This window comes from Mus pahari, chromosome 1 (assembly GCF_900095145.1).
Source record: "Mus pahari chromosome 1, PAHARI_EIJ_v1.1, whole genome shotgun sequence".
Lineage (NCBI taxonomy): Eukaryota > Metazoa > Chordata > Mammalia > Rodentia > Muridae > Mus > Mus pahari.
The window spans coordinates 81109004-81129164 of record NC_034590.1 but is presented as its reverse complement, the minus strand read 5'-3'; the positions used below and the strand labels follow the sequence as shown (position 1 = coordinate 81129164).

General features: G+C 45.0%; 1 protein-coding gene across 1 annotated transcript; it reads left to right on the top strand.

Moving 5' to 3' along the window:
• The first annotated feature begins 380 nt into the window (after positions 1–380).
• Positions 381–1186, top strand: LOC110336771 (synaptosomal-associated protein 23-like). Its single transcript, XM_021219505.2, has 2 exons — positions 381–701; positions 858–1186. Exons 1-2 carry the CDS (start codon positions 437–439, stop codon positions 1067–1069), a joined length of 477 nt encoding a protein of 158 aa, XP_021075164.1. The 5' UTR covers positions 381–436; the 3' UTR covers positions 1070–1186.
• Positions 1187–20161: the final 18975 nt, after the last annotated feature.

Below are 20161 nucleotides of genomic sequence, written 5' to 3'. Positions count from 1 at the left end.
GCGCCGGGTAGACTACTTCCAGAAGGAAGAAAGTGATGTCCTGGAAAGTCATAGTTTGAATGCAAAACAGCCAGGAGTATCTTAGACTAACCTGGTTCTCTAGGTGAGGCATCCAGAAGACTGGGTGAACTTTCACCTTTATCAAAAAAAGGAAGGAAGAATGAAAACATCTTTCTCTGACTTTGGCCAAGAAAGAAAGATCTGTATGTGAACAGCTTCATACCTAGGGTTGATGTCAAGGACTAAGCATGTCTGTCCATCAGCTCTGAGCAAGGCCTGAAATGAGCCTCATCAGAATGGACTGGAGGGGTCCAAGAACTGCGGGGGCTGGAGAGGAGTGGCCGGATCAGCCGGGTGAGCCTTCTGGGAAGTGGCCGAGGGAGCTGATCAGCGGGACAGAGTATCCATATCCCTGTGTCCAGTAGTTTGATGCACCATGGATAACCTGTCAGCAGAAGAAGTCCAGCTGCGGGCTCACCAGGTTACTGACAAGTCTCTGGAAAGCACAAGGAGAATCCTGGGTTTAGCCATAGAGTCTCAGGATGCAGGAATCAAGACCATCACTATGCTGGATGAGCAAGGGGAACAACTAAATTGCATAGAAGAAGGCACGGACCAAATAAATAAAGACATGAGAGAGGCAGAGAAGACTTTAACAGAACTCAACAAGTGTTGTGGCCTCTGTGTCTGCCCTTGTAATAGGACAAAGAACTTTGAGTCTGGAAAGAACTATAAGGCAACGTGAGGCGATGGTGGCGACAACTCACCTAGCAATGTAGTATCTAAGCAACCAAGCTGGATAACAAACGGTCAGCCTCAGCAAACTACAGGAGCAGCCAGTGGTGGATACATGAAACGTATAACTAATGATGCCAGAGAAGATGAGATGGAGGGGAACCTGACTCAGGTGGGCAGCATCCTAGGCAACCTAAAGAACATGGCTCTGGACATGGGCAACGAGATTGATGCTCAAAACCAGCAAATACAGAAGATCACAGAAAAGGCTGACACCAACAAGAATCGTATTGACATTGCCAATACAAGAGCAAAGAAACTCATTGATAGTTAAAGCTCTGCTGTACTTCTTTACCTGTTAACTCAGTTCTCTAGCTCTGCTGAGTCATTTCTTATTCAGAGTTTGAAAGGCTGTGAGAAGGAGCGGAGGAGGAATACCTCCCTACTTTCTTACTTTCTGTCTCTTTGGGGTAGGTTCTTGCTCAGGCTTCCTTACAGTCTTTCTCAGTCACTCTCACAGGCTTCTCCCCATACATCACCATCTTTTCATCTCTTCATTTAGCTTCTTTTTGCATTCAGGATTTGGAAGCATTGCCAAAGAGCCACGAAGGAGGCAGCTGTATAAGTAGCTTTTGTCATTATTGGTTGGTTGGTTTGGTTTTGGTTNGTTTGGTTTTGGTTTTGTGGTAAAGAGCAAGAGGAAGGAAAAGGAAATGAAGCTGACTCATTAAAGAAAACATAAGCTAGTGCTTGGGGTGGGAGCTTTCACACATGTGTTTTGTTCTACATCACTGTTTTTCAGCTTCTGCTCCAAAGAATACAGTGAGTTTTCTAGTAGTGAGCTTTACTCCTGAACCCATAGTGATTTGTATGTATATACATAGGTTCTTGGATCCTGTTTCACATTGCACATGCAGGAACATTATATAAATGAGTGCCTTTTATTCTCACACAATGAGTCATAGCATGGTCCCATTGTAGGCCTGTTAACTTCATGAAGTTGTCAGTAGCCTTTAAAAGATACACACACACACACACAAAATAGATTTCCTCAATGTTTTTGGAAAACTTTTACAGTGTATCATGTGAATTCAGATTTACCTCAATATTAAGAATTATGTTTAGATATGAAAAAAAATAGATTGCTTTGAGTTTTGTGTAGTTTTAGACATTTAAAAAGTCATAATTTGTTACTAAAAGTTGTTTGGAAAATTATGCCTTTGGATTAATTATTGATGACCGCACTGCCATTCTCTCTGCCTTATGCACAGAATCAAGTTTATGTAGATCCTGAAGTGTTAGGAAAGCTGAAATGGTATTTGTCACATTTGTTTAAAAATTAGCATCTGTATGCTTTAGAGCTACTAAAGTAGATTGGTTTGACCAAAAACCATTGCTTTATTCTTACAATTAAATTTTATAATTAATGGTATTATTCTTTCAAATAGGTAATATTTCTATAACTTATTTGTGGGGGCAATCATTTTATCAGCTTTGTTGACATTAAATAAAGCAAATGTCCATACATCAAGCGCTCCAATAAAAAAAAAAGAAAGAAAGAAAAGAAAGAAAGAATGGACTGGAGGGCAGAGTGAGAAACCTCCAACAAAATGCAGCTGGGGTGGGAGAGAGATGGGTGAGGCAGATTACAGTTGTGGGTGCAGTTGAAAAATAGTGGGATTCGTGATTCCATGATAAGACTCCAGCACAGGCAAAGAGGAGCCCTAGCCCCTCTCCTGGTGCGGATACAGCAGCACCCTTGGCCTCAGGTCACCTCTAATGAACGGTCTGCCATTCTTCACTCTACATCCTACCTCAGCAGAGCCTACCTGCCTGGCTCCAAAATCAATTTCTACTTCTGGCTTCATTAACATTATCCAAAGCATTAACATTCCTGAAGGATCAGCAGCTGCTAGGCAACCTCTTGAGATTTTCTTTCTCTTCTAAATCCAGCCATTAAGCAGACACTATTGATGGGTTCTGTAAGATGTCTCCTCATAGTCGGGCGTGGTGGTGCACGCCTTTAGTCCCAGCACTAGGGAGGCAGAGGCAGGCAGATTTCTGAGTTCAAGGCCAGCCTGGTCTACAAAGTGAGTTCCAGGACAGCCAGGGCTACACAGAGACACCCTGTCTCAAAAACAAACAAACAAACAAATAAAAAAGATGTCTCCTCACCAGGGTCGCTGTACTCATATCCCTCAGGTACCACAAGCCCACGGCGCACCACTCAAAGCCTTCTATGATATCACTCCATTCTACAGCCTATGCCAACTTCCTGAGACCAACCTTAGTACCTATTCCTATCTAAGCTAGCTGCCATGGTTTTGCTCACCACATGTTCTCTGTGTGCATTCACATGCCTCTCCCCCATCCATGCACTCAGAAAACATGAATGAGTGCCCACAGTAGACTAAGCCCTCTTTGAAGGGAACCCCCTGATAATGGGCACAAAGTCCTGACTTGGAAACTTACCTTGTCCTAGGTAAGGTAGCACTGAAGCAGGAAAGGACTAAAGATGGCACAGTATCTGTGCACATTTCAGACAAAGTGGCTAATAAAGTCTCCAAAGTTGGCACTTGGATCGGAACATGAATTAACAGAGAGTTATATAAAATTTGGGGAAAGAACTGCACATGTCTCTGCTTCCATCAAATATCGACATAAATGCCGTGTTGGCCCCCTTCTCTCCCTCTCCTTCTCCCTCTCCCTCTCCCTCTCCCCCTTCCCACCCCTCACACACACACATTCCTGTTTTCCACACTCTGATGCTTATGCATATGAGTCTGATTTGGGTTTTATTTTCACCAAAAAAATGGTAAATTCTTTGAGGACAAGAGCTTGGCGTGACTTCATAAAATTTCCAGATTCTTCAGCCTTTACTGAAGGCAGAGGAAGGGAAAAGTCATCACACTGTTTCTAAAACATGTGAGTTACAAGAAAACAATTCTCGATGTGACTGGAGGGCGGTTGTTCTGCTTGTGCCCAGCAGCCTTCATTAGAGGGATTTCTCATTGGAGGCCAGGAAGGGAATTGAGGCCACGGCTGTCAGATTTGAACCCAAGAGCAGGTGATAAAACCCAAGGCAGAAAAATGCCACCAAGAGCCCCAACATAGAAGAACATTCATCATCAAACTCTCTTGAAATCATTGGGCTGAATAAACTCCTGTCTGAATGATGCTTGGGACCGTAGGGTGACTCTGGAATAAATCAGAAAGAAATGTTCCTATGATGAGTAGAGTGAGGTTCATGTAACTTCACAATAACGAGTCTTGATTTTAAATATTTATTGTCACTATTTTAAAGTTTACAATGTGGCTTCTTTCCACTCTAATGCTGTTTCAGTGAGCAGTTATATTTTATCAATCATCTCCCAATTCCTTACTAAGCAATCACTATGACCCAGCACTGTGGACATACAATGGGACACAAAGGTGACAGTCCCCTTGACACATATTGTGTATGTCCCCAAGAAACTTGAAATCTAACAGAGAAAACAATTGCTGCATGCTCTGGGTAGTATTTTGCCATCTTGATGAAAGCTCAGGTCATCTGGAAGAAGGAACCTCAACTGACAAAATGCCTCCATCAGATTGGCCTGCAGGCAACTCTATAGAGCATTTTCTTAATTAACGATTGATGTGGGAAGGCCCAACACATTGGGAGTGATGCCACCTGGACAAGCGGTACTGGGCTGTATAAGAAATCAAGCTGAGCAAGCCCTGGGAGCAAGCTGGTAAGCAATGTTGCTCCGTGCCTTCTGCTTCAACTCCTGCCTCCAGGCTCCTGCCTTGAGCTCCTGCCCTGACTTCTCTGCATGATGGACTATGATTGATCCAGCTATGTAAGCCAAAAAGAATCCCCCTCTTCCTGCTTTTGATCAGTGTTTTATCACAGCAATAGAAACCCCAACTAAGACACTAAGCTATGGATAATCACAAGAAAGCAAAATCCTTCCTTTTGCTCAAGTACATAGAGTGATTGATGGGAGAACCAGAAAAAACTGCCTATGAGAAAGATTATTTGTATGGAATAAACACTAACTAGTTTGTTACTGCTGGAAGGTGCCATCACTTGAAGATTGGATGTCGCTTATGTCTTAAAGGTTTGGTCTTCAGGGTAATGCTGTTGGAAAGTGGCTGAACCTTTAGGAGGAGGGGTGTAATGGAAGGCCCTTAGGTCACTGGAGATATTCCTGGAGGGAACTGTGGGACCCTGGCTTCTCCCTCTCTCTGTCACTGCTCCTGACTGTGGCATGAGCAGAGTAGTAAAGCCGAGCTGTGCTGTCTCCATGCAGCCCTGAACAATGGAGCTAACCAATCTCAGACATGCACAACCATGAGCCAAAAGAAATCTTTTTTCCTTATAAATTAATGATTCTGGGTGTTTTGTTATAGTGACATAAAACTACACAGAGACAATAACACAAACATGGTTAAAGGGGGGGGAGTATTACGTAAACAAGCTTGCTCATGAGAAAGAGGGTGGGGGAGTCTCTGCAACCACCGAGGCCAGCAGAGTGTTGGTCCACACAAGGCAAGAAAGAAATCTGATTCACCATGACATAGTAGCTGGTGTTGGATCGAACTTCAAGTGTCTGACACCAGGCATTTCTTTAGGCATATTTAAGGACAGCACTCAATCCTGTGTATACAACAAAGCTGAAGACATGATTACATTGAAACTCTTTTCAAAGTACATGGGACCTCTTCCATAAAGATGGGTTCTATTGACTGAGAAACAAATTTCAAGGTAAGAGTCTAGGGAGAATAATTGCGATAAACATATTAGTCTGAGGAAACCAAGTATGGTCTGTGCATCCAGATAGTACAGAGATCACGAGACTATTAGCCACCATTCATAAAGGCTGTGCCATTTGTAAAGCCCATGTGACATCTTCCATAAAGAAGGGTTCTATTGACTGAGAAACAACACTCGAGATAAAGGTCTAGGGAGGAAAGTCTGGGGGAGCCAGGTATGGTCTGGCCATAGAGATAGTACAGAGGTCACCAGGCTATTAACCACATCCATTCCCAGCCTCCTAGGTGGAAAATAGGTTATGCATCCCTTTTGTATTCCCGGGTTTCAAAGTGCTTATCTGTGAGCACAAGTACCCTGTCCCTCAACAGCAGGGCTTTGAAAGAAAGAAGAGCAAGTCCCCAGGGACGGCATGAATGGGGGACAGGACAAGGATTAGGGGCAGGAGGGCAGCAAGAAGAGGGGCTTACAGGCATGTTAAGGATTCTACTACATACTAAGAACCATAAAATAATAATTGCATGGTAAAAATGCTAATATCAAGGGAAAAAAAACAGAGTCATATGAGCCCACTCTTAAGGAAATTAAAACTGAGACATGAAACATGGATCAGCTTGTACGAAGACAGCCAGCTGTAATCTTAGGGTAAGTGCAGAAAACTGTGGCATAGAAGACGCTATTGTTTATTCAGGTATTGTACTGTAAATTGCTTTTCTTAGCTGATAAAAGAAGTCAGGGATAAAGATTATTTACTGCTCAGGTAGTTAAAGAATCTATTTGCTTACAAATCAGACTAAGGCAGGTACTCAGGAAAAGGAAAGCAGATTATACTCCACTTTAGAGACAAATTTCTCAGCTGCCATTACATAGAGAGATAAAGGCCATCTTCCTGTCAAGCCATTTTGACAGGGCCTGCTTCTATCCACCTGAAATGGAATCTTTCATGTTTGTGTACAAATATCAAGAGTGGTAAAACATGTTTCAGATCATTACAGGAATCCATAAAAATAAACAGTGTGGGAGGATGTGATCATCCCAACAGTCTAATTATTAGTAACTTCAAACATAACTAAGGAGATTATTACCCTGGCTAGCTGTAATTGTCAACCTGACACAGCCCAGCATCATCTGAGAGGAAAGTTTCAGCTAAGGAACTGCCTTGGCCAGATTGGCCTTTGATCATTTCTTTCTGTATCAGGGGTGTCCTGATTATTGGTTGATGTAAAATGTCCCATCCCACTGTGGGCAGGTGCTCCTGGGCTGTATAAGAAAGCTAGCTAAGCTAATCATGAGTGTTCCTCCATGATTTCTGCTCCAGTTTCTTGCCTTGAGTTGTTCACTCAATAGTGCGATCTGGAAATATAAGCTCTGATCCTCTAAGTTGCTTTGTCAGAGAGTTCTACAGAACAGCAACAGAAAGAAACGAAACCACTAGGCATAAGTAAGAGTGGATCAAGTATGACTCCTAGTACCAGCTTCTGAACGAGTCACGTTTTTATTGCTAAGATAAAATAACAAGACCAAAGCAACTTATAGGAGGAAGGGTCTGTTTGGGCTTATGTTTCGAGAGGGGGGTAAGAATCCATGGTGGCAGAGAAGAAACATGGCCACTAGAGCAAGAAGCTAAGAGCTCATATCTTTTACTGTAAACATGAAGCAGAGAGAGAACTACAAATGGGTCTTTTAACTCTCAAAGCCCAAGTCCAATGACACACTTCCTCCAGCAAGGCCATACATCCGAAGCCTTACCAAACAGTGTCAACTTGGAAACAAGTGTTTAAATGCCCAAGACTACGGGGGCTGGGGGGGGGGGCATTTTTTCATTCAAACCACCATACACAATAAGTAACCTTTTTTCTTTCTTTCTTTTGAAAATACTACTGATCAGCCATCTAAGAGCTCAGTTATTGCTGTGATGATCGGGAGTGTCCATGCATGCAGGGTCAGAGTCTGTGCAATGGAGCCACCACCAGTGACAAGTACTGTCCTTACCAGGGGCTCTGCAGTGGCTTAATTATAAAGAGTACCTTTCTCAGAAATATGTCTGTATATATTTATCACTCAAGTAGCAGGAGTTGCTAGGCAAACTGGTAATGCAAACAGGAAAGACATTAGCATGCATAAGAGCTGAGAGCTTAAGTAATGGCCTTTGCTTTCACATAATAAACATACTCATTACACACTTTTTTTTTTCTGTCCCCTTAATAACATCACAGCATGGCTCTAACACACCCACCCTCTCCCTTCTAGCATTTGTTCCTGTGAGAGCGGGGTCACAAGGAGACATCTCCTCCGTGATGTCCTGCTTTCCAGCCTCTCCCTTGACACCCATTAACCTGCAGCACAGTTACTAAGTGTCTGGGCGGCTGGGTTGTTTTGTTCTTTTCACCTAATGCTGGGAACACGATTGTTCATGATATCTGTCAGCTTTCCATTACATCCAGTCAACACGGATCTCATCTAGGGATATGACATGTACACATACATTTGAAGATGGTAACGAGATGCGATTTCCCTATAAAATAACCATCCATGGGTACATTGTTGAGCATCTGGGCACTTTTAGGGGGAGAGCCTAGCTGGAGGAAGTAGGTCGAAGGTTCTTGAGAATATCCTGACCGTCTCCTTCCTTCCTACCTTGCTCTACTTCCTGTCTGCAGTAGAGTGAAAGAGTTCTTCCACCATCCTTTCACGCTGCATGACAGTCCCACAGTCTGGAAACACGAAGTAAACCATTAATCAAAGGCCCAGAAAACCAGCAAAGCAAACATTCCATTCTGTAAGTTGTTTCACTGAATATTTTGGTCGCAACAATGAATAATCACTAATACAGGTCATGTCAAAGGTTATGACTCCTTGACAGTATAACAGCTGAGCAGAAGCAAGGTCTTGTGAGGGAAGCAGCCCTGTGACTAAGAATGCCCCAGACAATGGGGACTTCAGACATAAAATGTCACTCCTCCATTAGGAAACGTCCTGTCAAGGATTCCTTACTAGGTTGTTCTTTTGTTCCTTCATTGGTTTATTTTTTTAAGTTTTAGCTATTTCCACTTAAAGTTTCTAGAACTCTCCGAGTTCTTTTCTGCATCCGAGCACTTGCACATTCTGTTCCTGTTCCTTTGTCTGGGCTGCTCTTTTCCCTGTCCTCACCAGACTGACTTCTCATGGCTGAATCCCAGACTTCTCTTTGCCAGTGAAGTCCCCTCTGACTATCAAGCCTGTGGTAGGTCCTCCTTTTTCACTCTGGAAGCAGTTGCTTGGCCCTCACAAAGCATAACCACTTGGATATATAATTACTCAATATACTAAAAAGTGCACATTAAAAAGAGCAGAATGCCCACCGGAACCCTTGCTGAAGGTACCACATCCCCTGGGTAACAGACACAGAGACCACACGGGACTGAACTGGAAGCTATCTCCATGCTGGCTAGCACCCGTGGTGCCAGAAGCTGCTGTGTGGGCTGCTGGGGGAGACAAGTTATCAAGGATCACACCCACATGTAAACCCTGCCATATTCAGTGCTTATCTCCCCAGCAAGCTGGTGCAGTAGTGGCACATTCCGGGGTAACCAATGGATTGCCAATTTCATGGTCCATAGGAGGGAATATGTGCCTGGCACAGCAGAATAGGACAAAAGCCTATTGTCAGAGAGGTCACAGATCCTATGAGGAAATCCACTACTGATGTTTTCTCAAATGGACAGGTAGTTAAACCACCTTCTAAATATTTATACCCATATATTAGTGCAGTCCTCAGCCTCCGTCAGAGGATGGCAGTGTTGAGGATAAGTGACTAGTGACTGCTTGGTTCCAGGTGGGACATCTGTGTCAGCCCTCTAAAGCTCAGTGAACACTGCAGAAAAGGAAGTGGGTGGACTGTGGGAGCCAATTGATGGGAAGATGGAGGGTACGTATCTTCTGGATATGACGTAGCCACTGCAATCATGAATAGGCAGCAGCTGTGACTGCCTGCAAGGGACCTGGGAAGAAGAAGGGAGGGAGGGAAGAAAGGAAAGGAGAAAGATGGACTGGGAGGTGGGCCAATTGAGAGAACAAGGGGGGATCGGCAGGAGTGGGAGGGTGGGATGGGGCAGATAGGGCTGGGAGGTGAATTAATCACAGTGTACCGCATGCAAATATTGCCAACTTTTCTAGTTAAGTGAAAATACTTAGGAGTAAGTGTTGAGTAGATGACTTAGGAGACGGTGGGAAGAGCCCGTCATGGAGCATCCAAACCAGGGGGCTGAGGCTGGAAAGGGGAGAGGCAAAATACAAAAGAGAGTTATGGAAGAAATTAAGGAGCTGGAGAAGGATCAGAGGGAGGGAAATCTGCCAGGGAAAGCCAAGCAGTGGATCTTAGGAGGTGATGAAGGGGACAGGCCAGACATGTCCATGGGCCAGAAGGACAGGTCAGACAGTCCCATGGGCCAGAGGGACAAGCCAGACAGTCCCATGGGCCAGAGGGACAGGCCAGACAGCCCCATGGGCCAGAGGGACAGGTCAGATAGCCCTATGGACCAGAGGGACAAGCCACACAGCCCCATGGGCCAGAGGGACAGGCCAGATAGGCCCATGGGCCAGAGGGACAGGCCAGATAGGCCCATGGGCCAGAGGAACAGGCCAGATAGGCCCATGGGCCAGAGGAACAGGCCAGATAGGCCCATGGGCCACAGAGACTGAGATGCCGCTATCAAACAACAGCTACAGGTGTTAGAGGGATGGTTCAGTCATGAAGAACACTCGCTGTTCTCTCAGAGAGCCTAATGTGGTTCCCTGCAGGGACATCGGACAGTTTACAACTATCAGGAACTTCTGGGGGATCGGATGCTCTCTTCTGGCCTCCTCAGGCACCCCACACACATGTAGCATACACTTACACAAACACACACATAAATAAAGGAAAATTAAAAACTGTACTACTTGTTGTATACCAGCCAAAGCTCCACTGACGGACAGAGGCCAGCATGGTCTGACCTGTAGGAACCCAAGGCCAACCAGGTCACTGATGCCTTCCCAGAATCCTCCTCTGCCAGGACACTTTAACCACGTGCACAGTAAGTCTTTTCTTCTCTAATCACTCAGAGTTCCTTCCATGCCGTCACGGTTCTCAGGGGAACGGTAACTAACCATGTTTTCCACTCTCTCTCCACCCCCTCCAGATCATGCCCCCTCGTGGAGTGTCTGTTTGCTAATGGTATTAACTGCTGCGGTATCCAGATTGCCAGATGTACCAAAAGCCATACTGGGACAGTTGCAACCCTGGAATTGGTCACAGCATGACCTTCTCCAAGCCCTTGAATCCGACAAAACCACCAGCTGGGGGGAAGGTCAGGAATAGCTTCAACCCCGCCTGCCTTGACAAGAGACATTACAACAAATGCGCTTGTATTTTATTGTGTGACAAATGGATGCAGTGTGGGAGAAGAGGGAAATAGAACCTAAGAAAGGGCACAGAGTCTCTCTGGGCAGCCAGATGGGATTGCACACAACCGAGCAAGCACAGTTCCCGCCACCAAAGAGCCAGCTGCAGAGAAAAGGCTTCCTCCTTCTTTGAAAGAAAAGATGCTCTCCTTCAAATGAGAAGTACACAGCAGACAAATGTATCTGGGACAACCTGAGGATTGAATGTCCCCACAGGACTCTCAGTGGGAGCCTGCAGGTTTGATTGAAAACACCACAGCAGGTGAAGGTAGATTCCTTATCACTTCCTATGCCCAAGGATTGAAAACTGAAAACTGAAAACAGACCCAAGGATTCTGCGGGCACTTTCTGCAGGCAGGGAGCATCAAAGTCTCTGGCTGATTTTGGACAGTTTTTTTGTTTGCTTGCTTGTTTGTTTGTTTGTTTGTTGTAAAATATATCCATAAGAGTTTGTCTTTAAAGGGGAATTGCTGGGTATTCATCATGTGGATAATTGATTTGTTACAAGTCACAGGAAAGCATTTGTCATTCGGAAGCCACCAAGCCCCACGTGATCTTCCTCCCCAGATAAGCACAGAGCCTTTTGACTTATTGCTGTCATTAAGTTGAAGTGTTCGGCTGATTATTTTGGTATTTCAGAATTCCATATAAATCACCTCCTTATTTTGGTGATTACAATTTTAAGAAGAGGTGCTTGATTTATAGGTGACAGCCAAGAGGAGGTGGGGGAGGAGGGCGAGGCAGGCACGAAGAGGGAGAGGCTAGAGGCCCAATGAAGACACAACTGGAAGCAGGTGTTCGATTCATTGATGCACCTCTCTACACACCCCCTCTCTAAAACATGCCCACGCCTGAGAGGTTTTTCACTCCGACACCTTGGAGACAAGGTCCTGGGATCTTCAGAGACTGGGATACGCAATGTTTTCCTCCTAGCTCAGGCAGCAGTCAAAGTCCAAAGAGAAATCCACCCTCCCTCTCTCGTGCATGAGCAAGCCACCAGACCAGAGTCTGTGTTCACAGAGAAAAGAAGTGATCAGGATCCGGCTCCCACTGGACACAGCTGGATTCTGAGACGCAGCCGAGCAGAAAATGACTTCCCAGGCCTCAGCAAGCCTATCAATCCACTGCAGTATCTGACACCTGTTCAGCGTGGCAGAGACGGTGGGAAGACTCACGATGAGCAGGCACAATGCCTGCCTGGACAGAACGGTAGGTCAAAAGGAAGGTCAAGGGCTTGTGCATCATCCCCGCCAGGTTAGAAAGTTATAGGAACTAGGACTGGGCTGTCTCCTAGGCGACTGGGAGGTGGGTGTTACCTCTTCAGAGGAGAGGAATGTGAAAGTCTGAAAGGGGACAATTGCCATCCTGGTACAGAGAATGGGATCCCGGCCTGGGTGAAGGCCACACATTCCAGTTGGGCAAGTCAGTCACCTGGCTAAAGGACCACCCCTCCACGAGGCACATCCACCCTAATGCCTGCTAAAGTGAGGAGGAATAATTAGCCCTTTAATGAGACCAATGTGGCTGCCTGTCCGACAACATGGCTGACCTTTCTGCCTAACTCAAATAGCATGGCTTTCTCTTTCCCTGTCTCCATCTTCCTCCTCCTAAGCAGCTGCTTAGATTTATAGCTTTCCTGACTTGAAGTATTTCTTTTAAAGACTAATAAAATTATCCTGAAGTTTTAAAACAAAGAAAGAAGAAAAGAGGAGAGGGGAGGGGAAGGGAGGAGGAAGAGGAAGAGGAAGAGGAAGAGGAAGAGAAGAGAAGGAGGGAGGAAGGAAGATAATTGGGAACTGAGGGGCTAGCTCAATGGGTAAAGCAGCTGCTGGATACATGACAACCTGAGTTCCGATCCTTAACATCTACATAAAAAGCCAGGCATGATGATACGTGCCTGTAACCTTGGGGCTTGAGGCACAGACATGTGGATACCCAGGGCTCACAGGCCAGTCAGTATGGACCAAACAGTAAGCTCCAGGTTCACTGAGAGACTCCAGCTCAAAAACCTAGGTGGAGGGCAAAAGGGGAGGACAACACACATGAATGCATGGGTGTGTGAGCACTCACACACACACACACTCACAGACACACACACACACACATACATACACACATGCACACACACATACACACGCACGCACGCACACACACACACACACACACACTCATACATCACAAAACAAGCCATAGCAATGAATTGAGAAGTGGAGTGGCTATCTGTAAACAGCAGTCACCAACTCTCACTCAGCGTAAATCTATTTGTGGAATTTCTATATTAAGAGACACAGACCTCCCTTCCATTGTGAGAGGTCAGGCTTGAATTTGAAATGTTTCCTGTAAGGGTTGATAGTGATCCCATACCTGAAGGAACATGTCCAATTCTGTGCTGTTCATATTAGAGTGTATACCGAGGAGCAGGTGGCCAGGATGTGCAGAGACTACAAAGCTCATCCCACAGAGGATCTACAAAGGGGCAAAGGCATTCCATTCCCCTGGAGAAGAAAGGGACGAGAGCTCACACGACTCTGCTATGTTTTTTCACAGGAGACCGGAAGCAATTTATTTCATAATTGCTCCAGAGAGGAGAGTGAAAACTGCGGGGGGAGAGGCAGGTTTCTGTCCAACATGATTTAGCAATTAGAGGGCTCTGACCTAGAAGGCATGATAGATAATCAGCTCCCTGCCACAGGAAGTGGTAAAGGATAGCCAGGGTGGGATTACTGTTCAGAAAATGCCTGCATTTTGTAGAAAGTGAATTCGGATATAATTAAGGTATCCTTCCTAGGAGAAAAGTCTATGAGTGTATGACATATTTAAACTAGCATATGAATAGTTGATGGATTCTTTCAAGAAGGTATGTTGTATTCAGACTCGAGAATATACCAGGAGTGGCAGATATGCCAGCCTTATAACTGTTTTGAGTCTCTTCCTGTTGCTGTGATAAAATACTCTGACCAAAGCAACTTGAGAGAGAACGGGTTTATTTGGCTCATAGCTCCCTGTTACAGTCTATTAGGGCAGGGAAGCCACAGCCATGGGAGTCTGGGGGAGTCATGCATGCTGCATCTGCCCTCAGGAGACATCAGCAAGGAATGCCTGCTCCTTTCCAGCTCCATTTGTACAGTCCAGGATCTCAGCCAGGGAATGGCACCACCCACAATGGTTAGGTCTTCCATCTTCAGTTAATGTGGTCCAGATAACTCCCCACAGTCGTGCCCAGGAGTTCCATCTCCTAGGTGACTCTAGATTCTGTGGAGTTGGCAGGTTGACACAAACCACCACAGGAGCCTGATGGACTTCTCAACCTTCCTAATGCTATGACCCTTTAATGCATGTCCTCACATTGTGGTGACCACCAACCTTAAAAGTATTTTGTTGCTACATCATAACTGTAATTTTGCTACTGTTATGAGTTGTAATGTAAACCTCTGATATGTAGGATATCTGATATGCAACCCGCAAAGGGATTGCGACCCGTAGGTTGAGAACCACTGCTCTAACGGAAGGCCTGGGCCTTGATTTCAGTGCTGACTGTGTTATGGATCCGCTTCAGCACTGAACTCCTAACTGAGAGGCAAGGATGCATGACCCGTGAGCACCACTGAGTGGGTTTAGGTTCTACCTCTAGCCACTAACTAAATGCAAATATCCACAAGGAGTAGCTTTCACTTTGATAGGAGACAGGGGGATGGATAGGAGTGCCCTCACGTTCTGTATTATATAGACATGCTTGTATTCTATGTTAGAAAGAGGAATTAACACATACATGCTGTTTGATTAGCACAAATGCACTGTTAATGGCTTGTTTGTTCTGAGCTAACCCCATGTCTTGATGCCCCTAGAGGAGTCCAGGGTTAACTGCACAGGAACGACTAGACTCAGCATTACAAGACGTGTCTAAGCCCAGACACCCAGACAACAAGGGGAGATTGCAAGGGATAGCAAGCAAAGCACAGACGTCTCAAGTGTGGGGCAGGTCTGAATTCCAGGATGATTCATTGCCTTGACCCCTATATAACTGGCAGCTGGAGATAAGATGCTACAGATTTTTAGGGTACAGATATTTAGAGGCTGCTGTCTCTCTAAATAAAGCGCAGCTTTAAAGATTCAATTCCTGCCTTTGCTCATTGGCATCTGCAAGTGACCAACAGTCTCAAGCCCCAGGATTCTGGTGATAGCTTAATAGAAGAGGGAAAAAAGGAGGCAACAGTGGCACTCTGCAGCATTCCGCATGGGCATATCAGCACTCCTTCTCGGGCCCCTGTGGCCCAGGGCCAGTGCTTGCTTACAGACACCACTACCTGGCTGTACGTATGCAAGAGCAACTGTGCTTCAGCTAACCATCACCTCTTTAAAGTCTTCAACACTGACGGTTAGAGCCACCCTGACCCGATCCCTTTACTGTAATCCTAGGGTGGGACATAGTTGAAGCTGCCCATGCAATTAATTGACCCTCTGGTACCAACATCTACTTCATAGAACTACCTGTGTCCAGAGCACCTTTGGCCAAGTCTTGTGCCCAGGCTAATCGGTTCTCTCCTTGGGGTTCCCTAGCTTCCAAGATCACAAGTTTGGGGGTATTCGGCACCCAGGCCACCTTGTGAAGAAGCAATTTATTATGCATGCTAGAAGCTTCTTCCTTCCCATGGTGCATTGGCATAGCATCTGAACAGAGGGGAAATGCAGTGGAGGGAGCTCTGGCCTTAAGATATTCCAGCATGATTCAAAGGAAGATTATGCTAAAATGAGGGAAATATCTTTTCATCAAAAGACCATGTTCAGAATTTTCCACATCATTTCACCCTCTGTGATAATTTAAACCAGTGGAGTGTATAAGATGATAATGATAATAATAATAATAATAACAATAATAATAAACAATCCTTCTGAGACACACAAAAGATGTTTAAGCAGTGGCTGAGAAGCTACTTGGCAATATCTTTGAATGAGTCTCTGTCTTCCAACCTCTGCTGGAACTATCAGCCACAGTTTTATGAAGAATTACTATGAAAAGGAACAGCAGTGTGTGCAGGAGGGAGATGGGATGAGCCACGAGAAGATGATCCAGGTATGAAAGATCTGCTAGATAAATATAAGTTGTAGCCCTGTACAAGGCATTCACCATACAGAGATTAAACTAAAGGTGTATCATTGGCCTCAGGCTGTTCCCAGTCCAGCAAGGGTGACAGAGTCATGAGCCCCCAGCCACAGTGTGAGAACATCCACGTGTGCAGTCAGCAGCCCTAGAGCTCAGTGGTCCACTCTTTGGTTTACTTGGGAAAGCCTTTGTGCCTCTCCATGCCTCCCGTTCCTTGCTCAGAAGATGAGGATGGTAGCAAGGAGCTCAAACATGTAACAGGACTCAAACACGGAACAGGACTCTGCTGTGTACAAGTAGGCTGGCCATCCTTGTCGTTACCACAGGTAAGGCATGTGGTTCAGTCACCAGCTGCTCACCCAAAGGCAGAGGTTGGTGAAAGCTTGGAACACTGAGTCACCGAGGACTGGGGAAGTTAGCCAAGCAGCAGCGCAGTCAGGAAGATGAGGGTGTTGCAATGACGTTGCAGAGACATGACATGGCACTTTATCTACTTGCATAAAATGGCTTGTCACATGCATGTATATACACTAAAGTTCATGTTGTATACATGTGTGTATACTAAATGCCACATTCTGGGCATATAAATACATTTAATACCATGTTTGCATATACACATTAAATGCCATACTGTTATGTGCACATGTTCAATGGCATATTGCTACATGTGCATAGATTAAAGGATACATTGACTGTATATATACAATTAATAACATTATGTGGGGGCTAGAGAGATGATTCAGTGTTTAAGAATGCTGGCTGCAGAGACTACCCCATCCGGGAATCCATCCCATCATCAGCCACCAAACCCAGATACTAATGCACATGCCAGCAAGATTCTGCTTAAGGAACCCTGATATAGCGGCCACTTGTGAGGCTATGCCAGTGCCTGGCAAACACAGAAGTGGATGCTCACAGTCAGCTATTGGATGGAACACAGGGCCCCCAATGGAGGAGCTAGAGAAAGTACCCAAGGAGTTGTAGGGGGCTGCAACCCTGTAGGTGGAACAACAATATGAACTAACCAGTACCCCCTGAGCTTGAGTCTCTAGCTGCATATGTAGCAGAAGATGGCCTAATCAGCCATCATTGGGAAGAGAGGCCCCTTGGTCTTATAAACTCTATATGACCCAGCACAGGGGAAGGCCAGGGCCAAGTAGTGGGAAGTGGGTGGGTAGGGGAGCAGGGACGGGGGTGGGGTATAGGGAACTTTCAGGATAGCATTTGAAATGTAAATAAAGAAAATTTAAAAAAATTAAAAAAAAAAAAAAAAAGAATGTTGGCTGCTCTTCCAGAGGATCCAGGTTCAACGCTCAGCATCCACATGGTGGCTTACATGCATCTATAACTCCAATTCTAGGGGATCCCAAGCCCTCTTCTGGTTTCCACAGGCACCAGGCACACATGTGCAGGCAAAACACCCACATACATACATGAAATAAATAAATGAATTTTAAAGTAATATGATGTATACAGGTGTGTGTGTGTGTGTGTGTATTGACATCTCCCTATTGCCTTATACATGATTATATATTTGATAGCATGTCTACAGGTACATGCACTAAAATGTATGTGTATATACATACATTAAATGGTCTAGCATAGGCCATCGCAATAAGTAATAAGTGGAAGTAGCAGATAAGACACAGACAGACAAAAGTCATTCAGTAGACAAGCTTCTTGGTCGTGCTGAGAAGCCTGAGTGCTTTGTGCGTTATAAACTGCTAGATGTTAGAGAAGCCACATAATCAGATTTTTAGCCTAAAGGAGAGTTGCATGCAGAGAGCTGGGGCAAGCTGGCCCTCCAGCCAGGAGGAGGCTGATGTAAGCATCCTCTTAGGAAATTATGAGGATACAGAGCAGACTTGATCAAGAGAGAGAATCTAAAGGTATTTAGGATATCCAGTTCAGGATGATGGATCAAATCTGTGCATTTTATCTCCATTTTTCTTCCTAAGATCCCTATAATGCAGCTACATGTTATTCAAATTGCATATCCAGTCTACAATTCTATATATTGGACAACAAAGAAAAAGGTGAAAAGCAGAGAGCAATTATATTAGTTACCTTTCATTTGCTGTGATAAAATACCATGATCAAATGCAACTTTTGGAAGCAATAATGTGTTTGGGCTTCTGGTTCCAAATGGAGCCAGGTTCATCATGGTGGGGTAGACATGGCAGCAGGGCAGACATAGTGTCTGGAGAATGGAGCTAAGAGACCACCTCTCAACCCCACATACAATCAGGGGGTGAACTGAGGTAGGACAGGACTATGTAACCTCAGTCTCAAAGCCTGCCTCCAGTGATGTACTTGCATCAGTAGAGCTACCTACTAAACCCACCCAAATGGTCCCAGCTGGGAACTGAGTGTTCAAAGTTGTGAGCCGACGGGGGACATTTCTCATTCAAAACACCCTAGCAATAAGCCCTTGGAACCCCAGAAGCCCACAATCATGTGGTAACAAATAAGGAAAGCCCAAGGACACTAGATTCCAGCATATGATGAAACTGAGAACCTCGCTATCTGCACCAGAGAAGCCTACAGGCCCAGATGGGAAGTGGAAACACCAGTCAACTTTTGGAGCCAAGACCCAGACCTGTTCCCCCTCACTAAGCAGTGTCTTTAGCCTCTAGGACCACACGCCAATGGGAATCCAGTGCCAGACACATACAGAATTTTAAGTGTACTGGTGTTCACATTCAAAAATAGGATCTAAGGTTAAAATTAACTGTGCCTTTACATTTCATTTCACTTGACACACAATTAGTAGCAGGTTGGTGGGTACATTATGTTGTATGATGATACAATCAAAATAATTAGTATAATTGCCATATTTCTTACCTCGAATTTCAGTTCTAGGTTTATGAACTATATAACTCACCCCTAACTGTAGGCCCTCTAATACACAATAGAAATGCAGAATGTGTTCTCTTTCCTCACTTTAGCCTTGTGCCCATTGACTGCCACTCCCCTTCCCATTCTTTGGTAACCACGAATCTGCTCTTTGCATTTGTGAAATCAACTTATTTATGCCCATATTAGGAACAAGATTAGCTGTGATAACAATTCCTTTATCTGGAACTAACCAGAATAGCACTGTTTCCAAATGTAACCAGTATAAACCTTGCAGTGGGGTCTTCACATTACTTCTTTTCACGATACACTGGACTTTTACATTTGCAGTGCATCTCAATCCAGTTGCTACACTGTCGAGGGAAATACTTTACCCGTCATCAGACATCATGTGATCTACAGGTGGAAAGTCAGACCACGTACCCAAGCCATTCCAAAAGAAATGCCAAGGCTCCCAGCCCCGAATAGAATGTGCATTTTGGAAAATAAGTTACAATTATATTTTTCGTTTCTTTAGTTGAGGTTTCAGTTAATGCTTCCTGTTGTCTCTCTTCTCCTTTCTCCTCCCCTCTCTCCCCCCTCACCCTTCTTGCCTCTCTCTCCTTCCTTTCTTAGCTGATGGGAGCAGATTTGTGGCAAGGCATGCTCAGCTCCCCATAGTGCGGCCTGCCTTTCCACGAGACTGGAAGGAAAGGAGCCAAATGACCATAAAATGAAGCTTAGAAACCATGGGCAAAAACAAATGATTCTCCTTTCAGTTGACTTCCTCAGGCATTTTGTCACCATGATGGAAGGCTCACTAACACAAACAGACAACATTCTCCAAACAAATGAGAAATGTTGATGTCATGGGAATAGATTGATAGCCTGATCTCAATGGCACACATGCAAACGGTAATCAGCTTACCAGCTCTCCAGGCTCCAGCCCATTATCAATGGCCCTGTTGCTTTGGATCTGGGATGATGCAGCATAGCAGTAGCAGAACATACTGGAATAAGACTGTCTATTTCATAGTTGTGAGGAGAGAGAGAGAGACAGAGAGGCAGAGACAGAAAGACAAAGAGTACTAACTAGAGTATACCCCTGAAGGCCACTCTCCCAAACACTTCCCCCATGCTCCTCTTCTTAAAACTCCAAGCATCTCCTTCCCTAGTACTAAGTCTCTGATACAGTGGGCCTTGCCCTCCACTATTCCACCCTACGCCTACTCTGCTCTGTAGTCCAGGATGCTCCAGGCCAGCTACTACACACTTCTGTATGCACTGCCCTTTGTTGACTCTTTCCAACCACT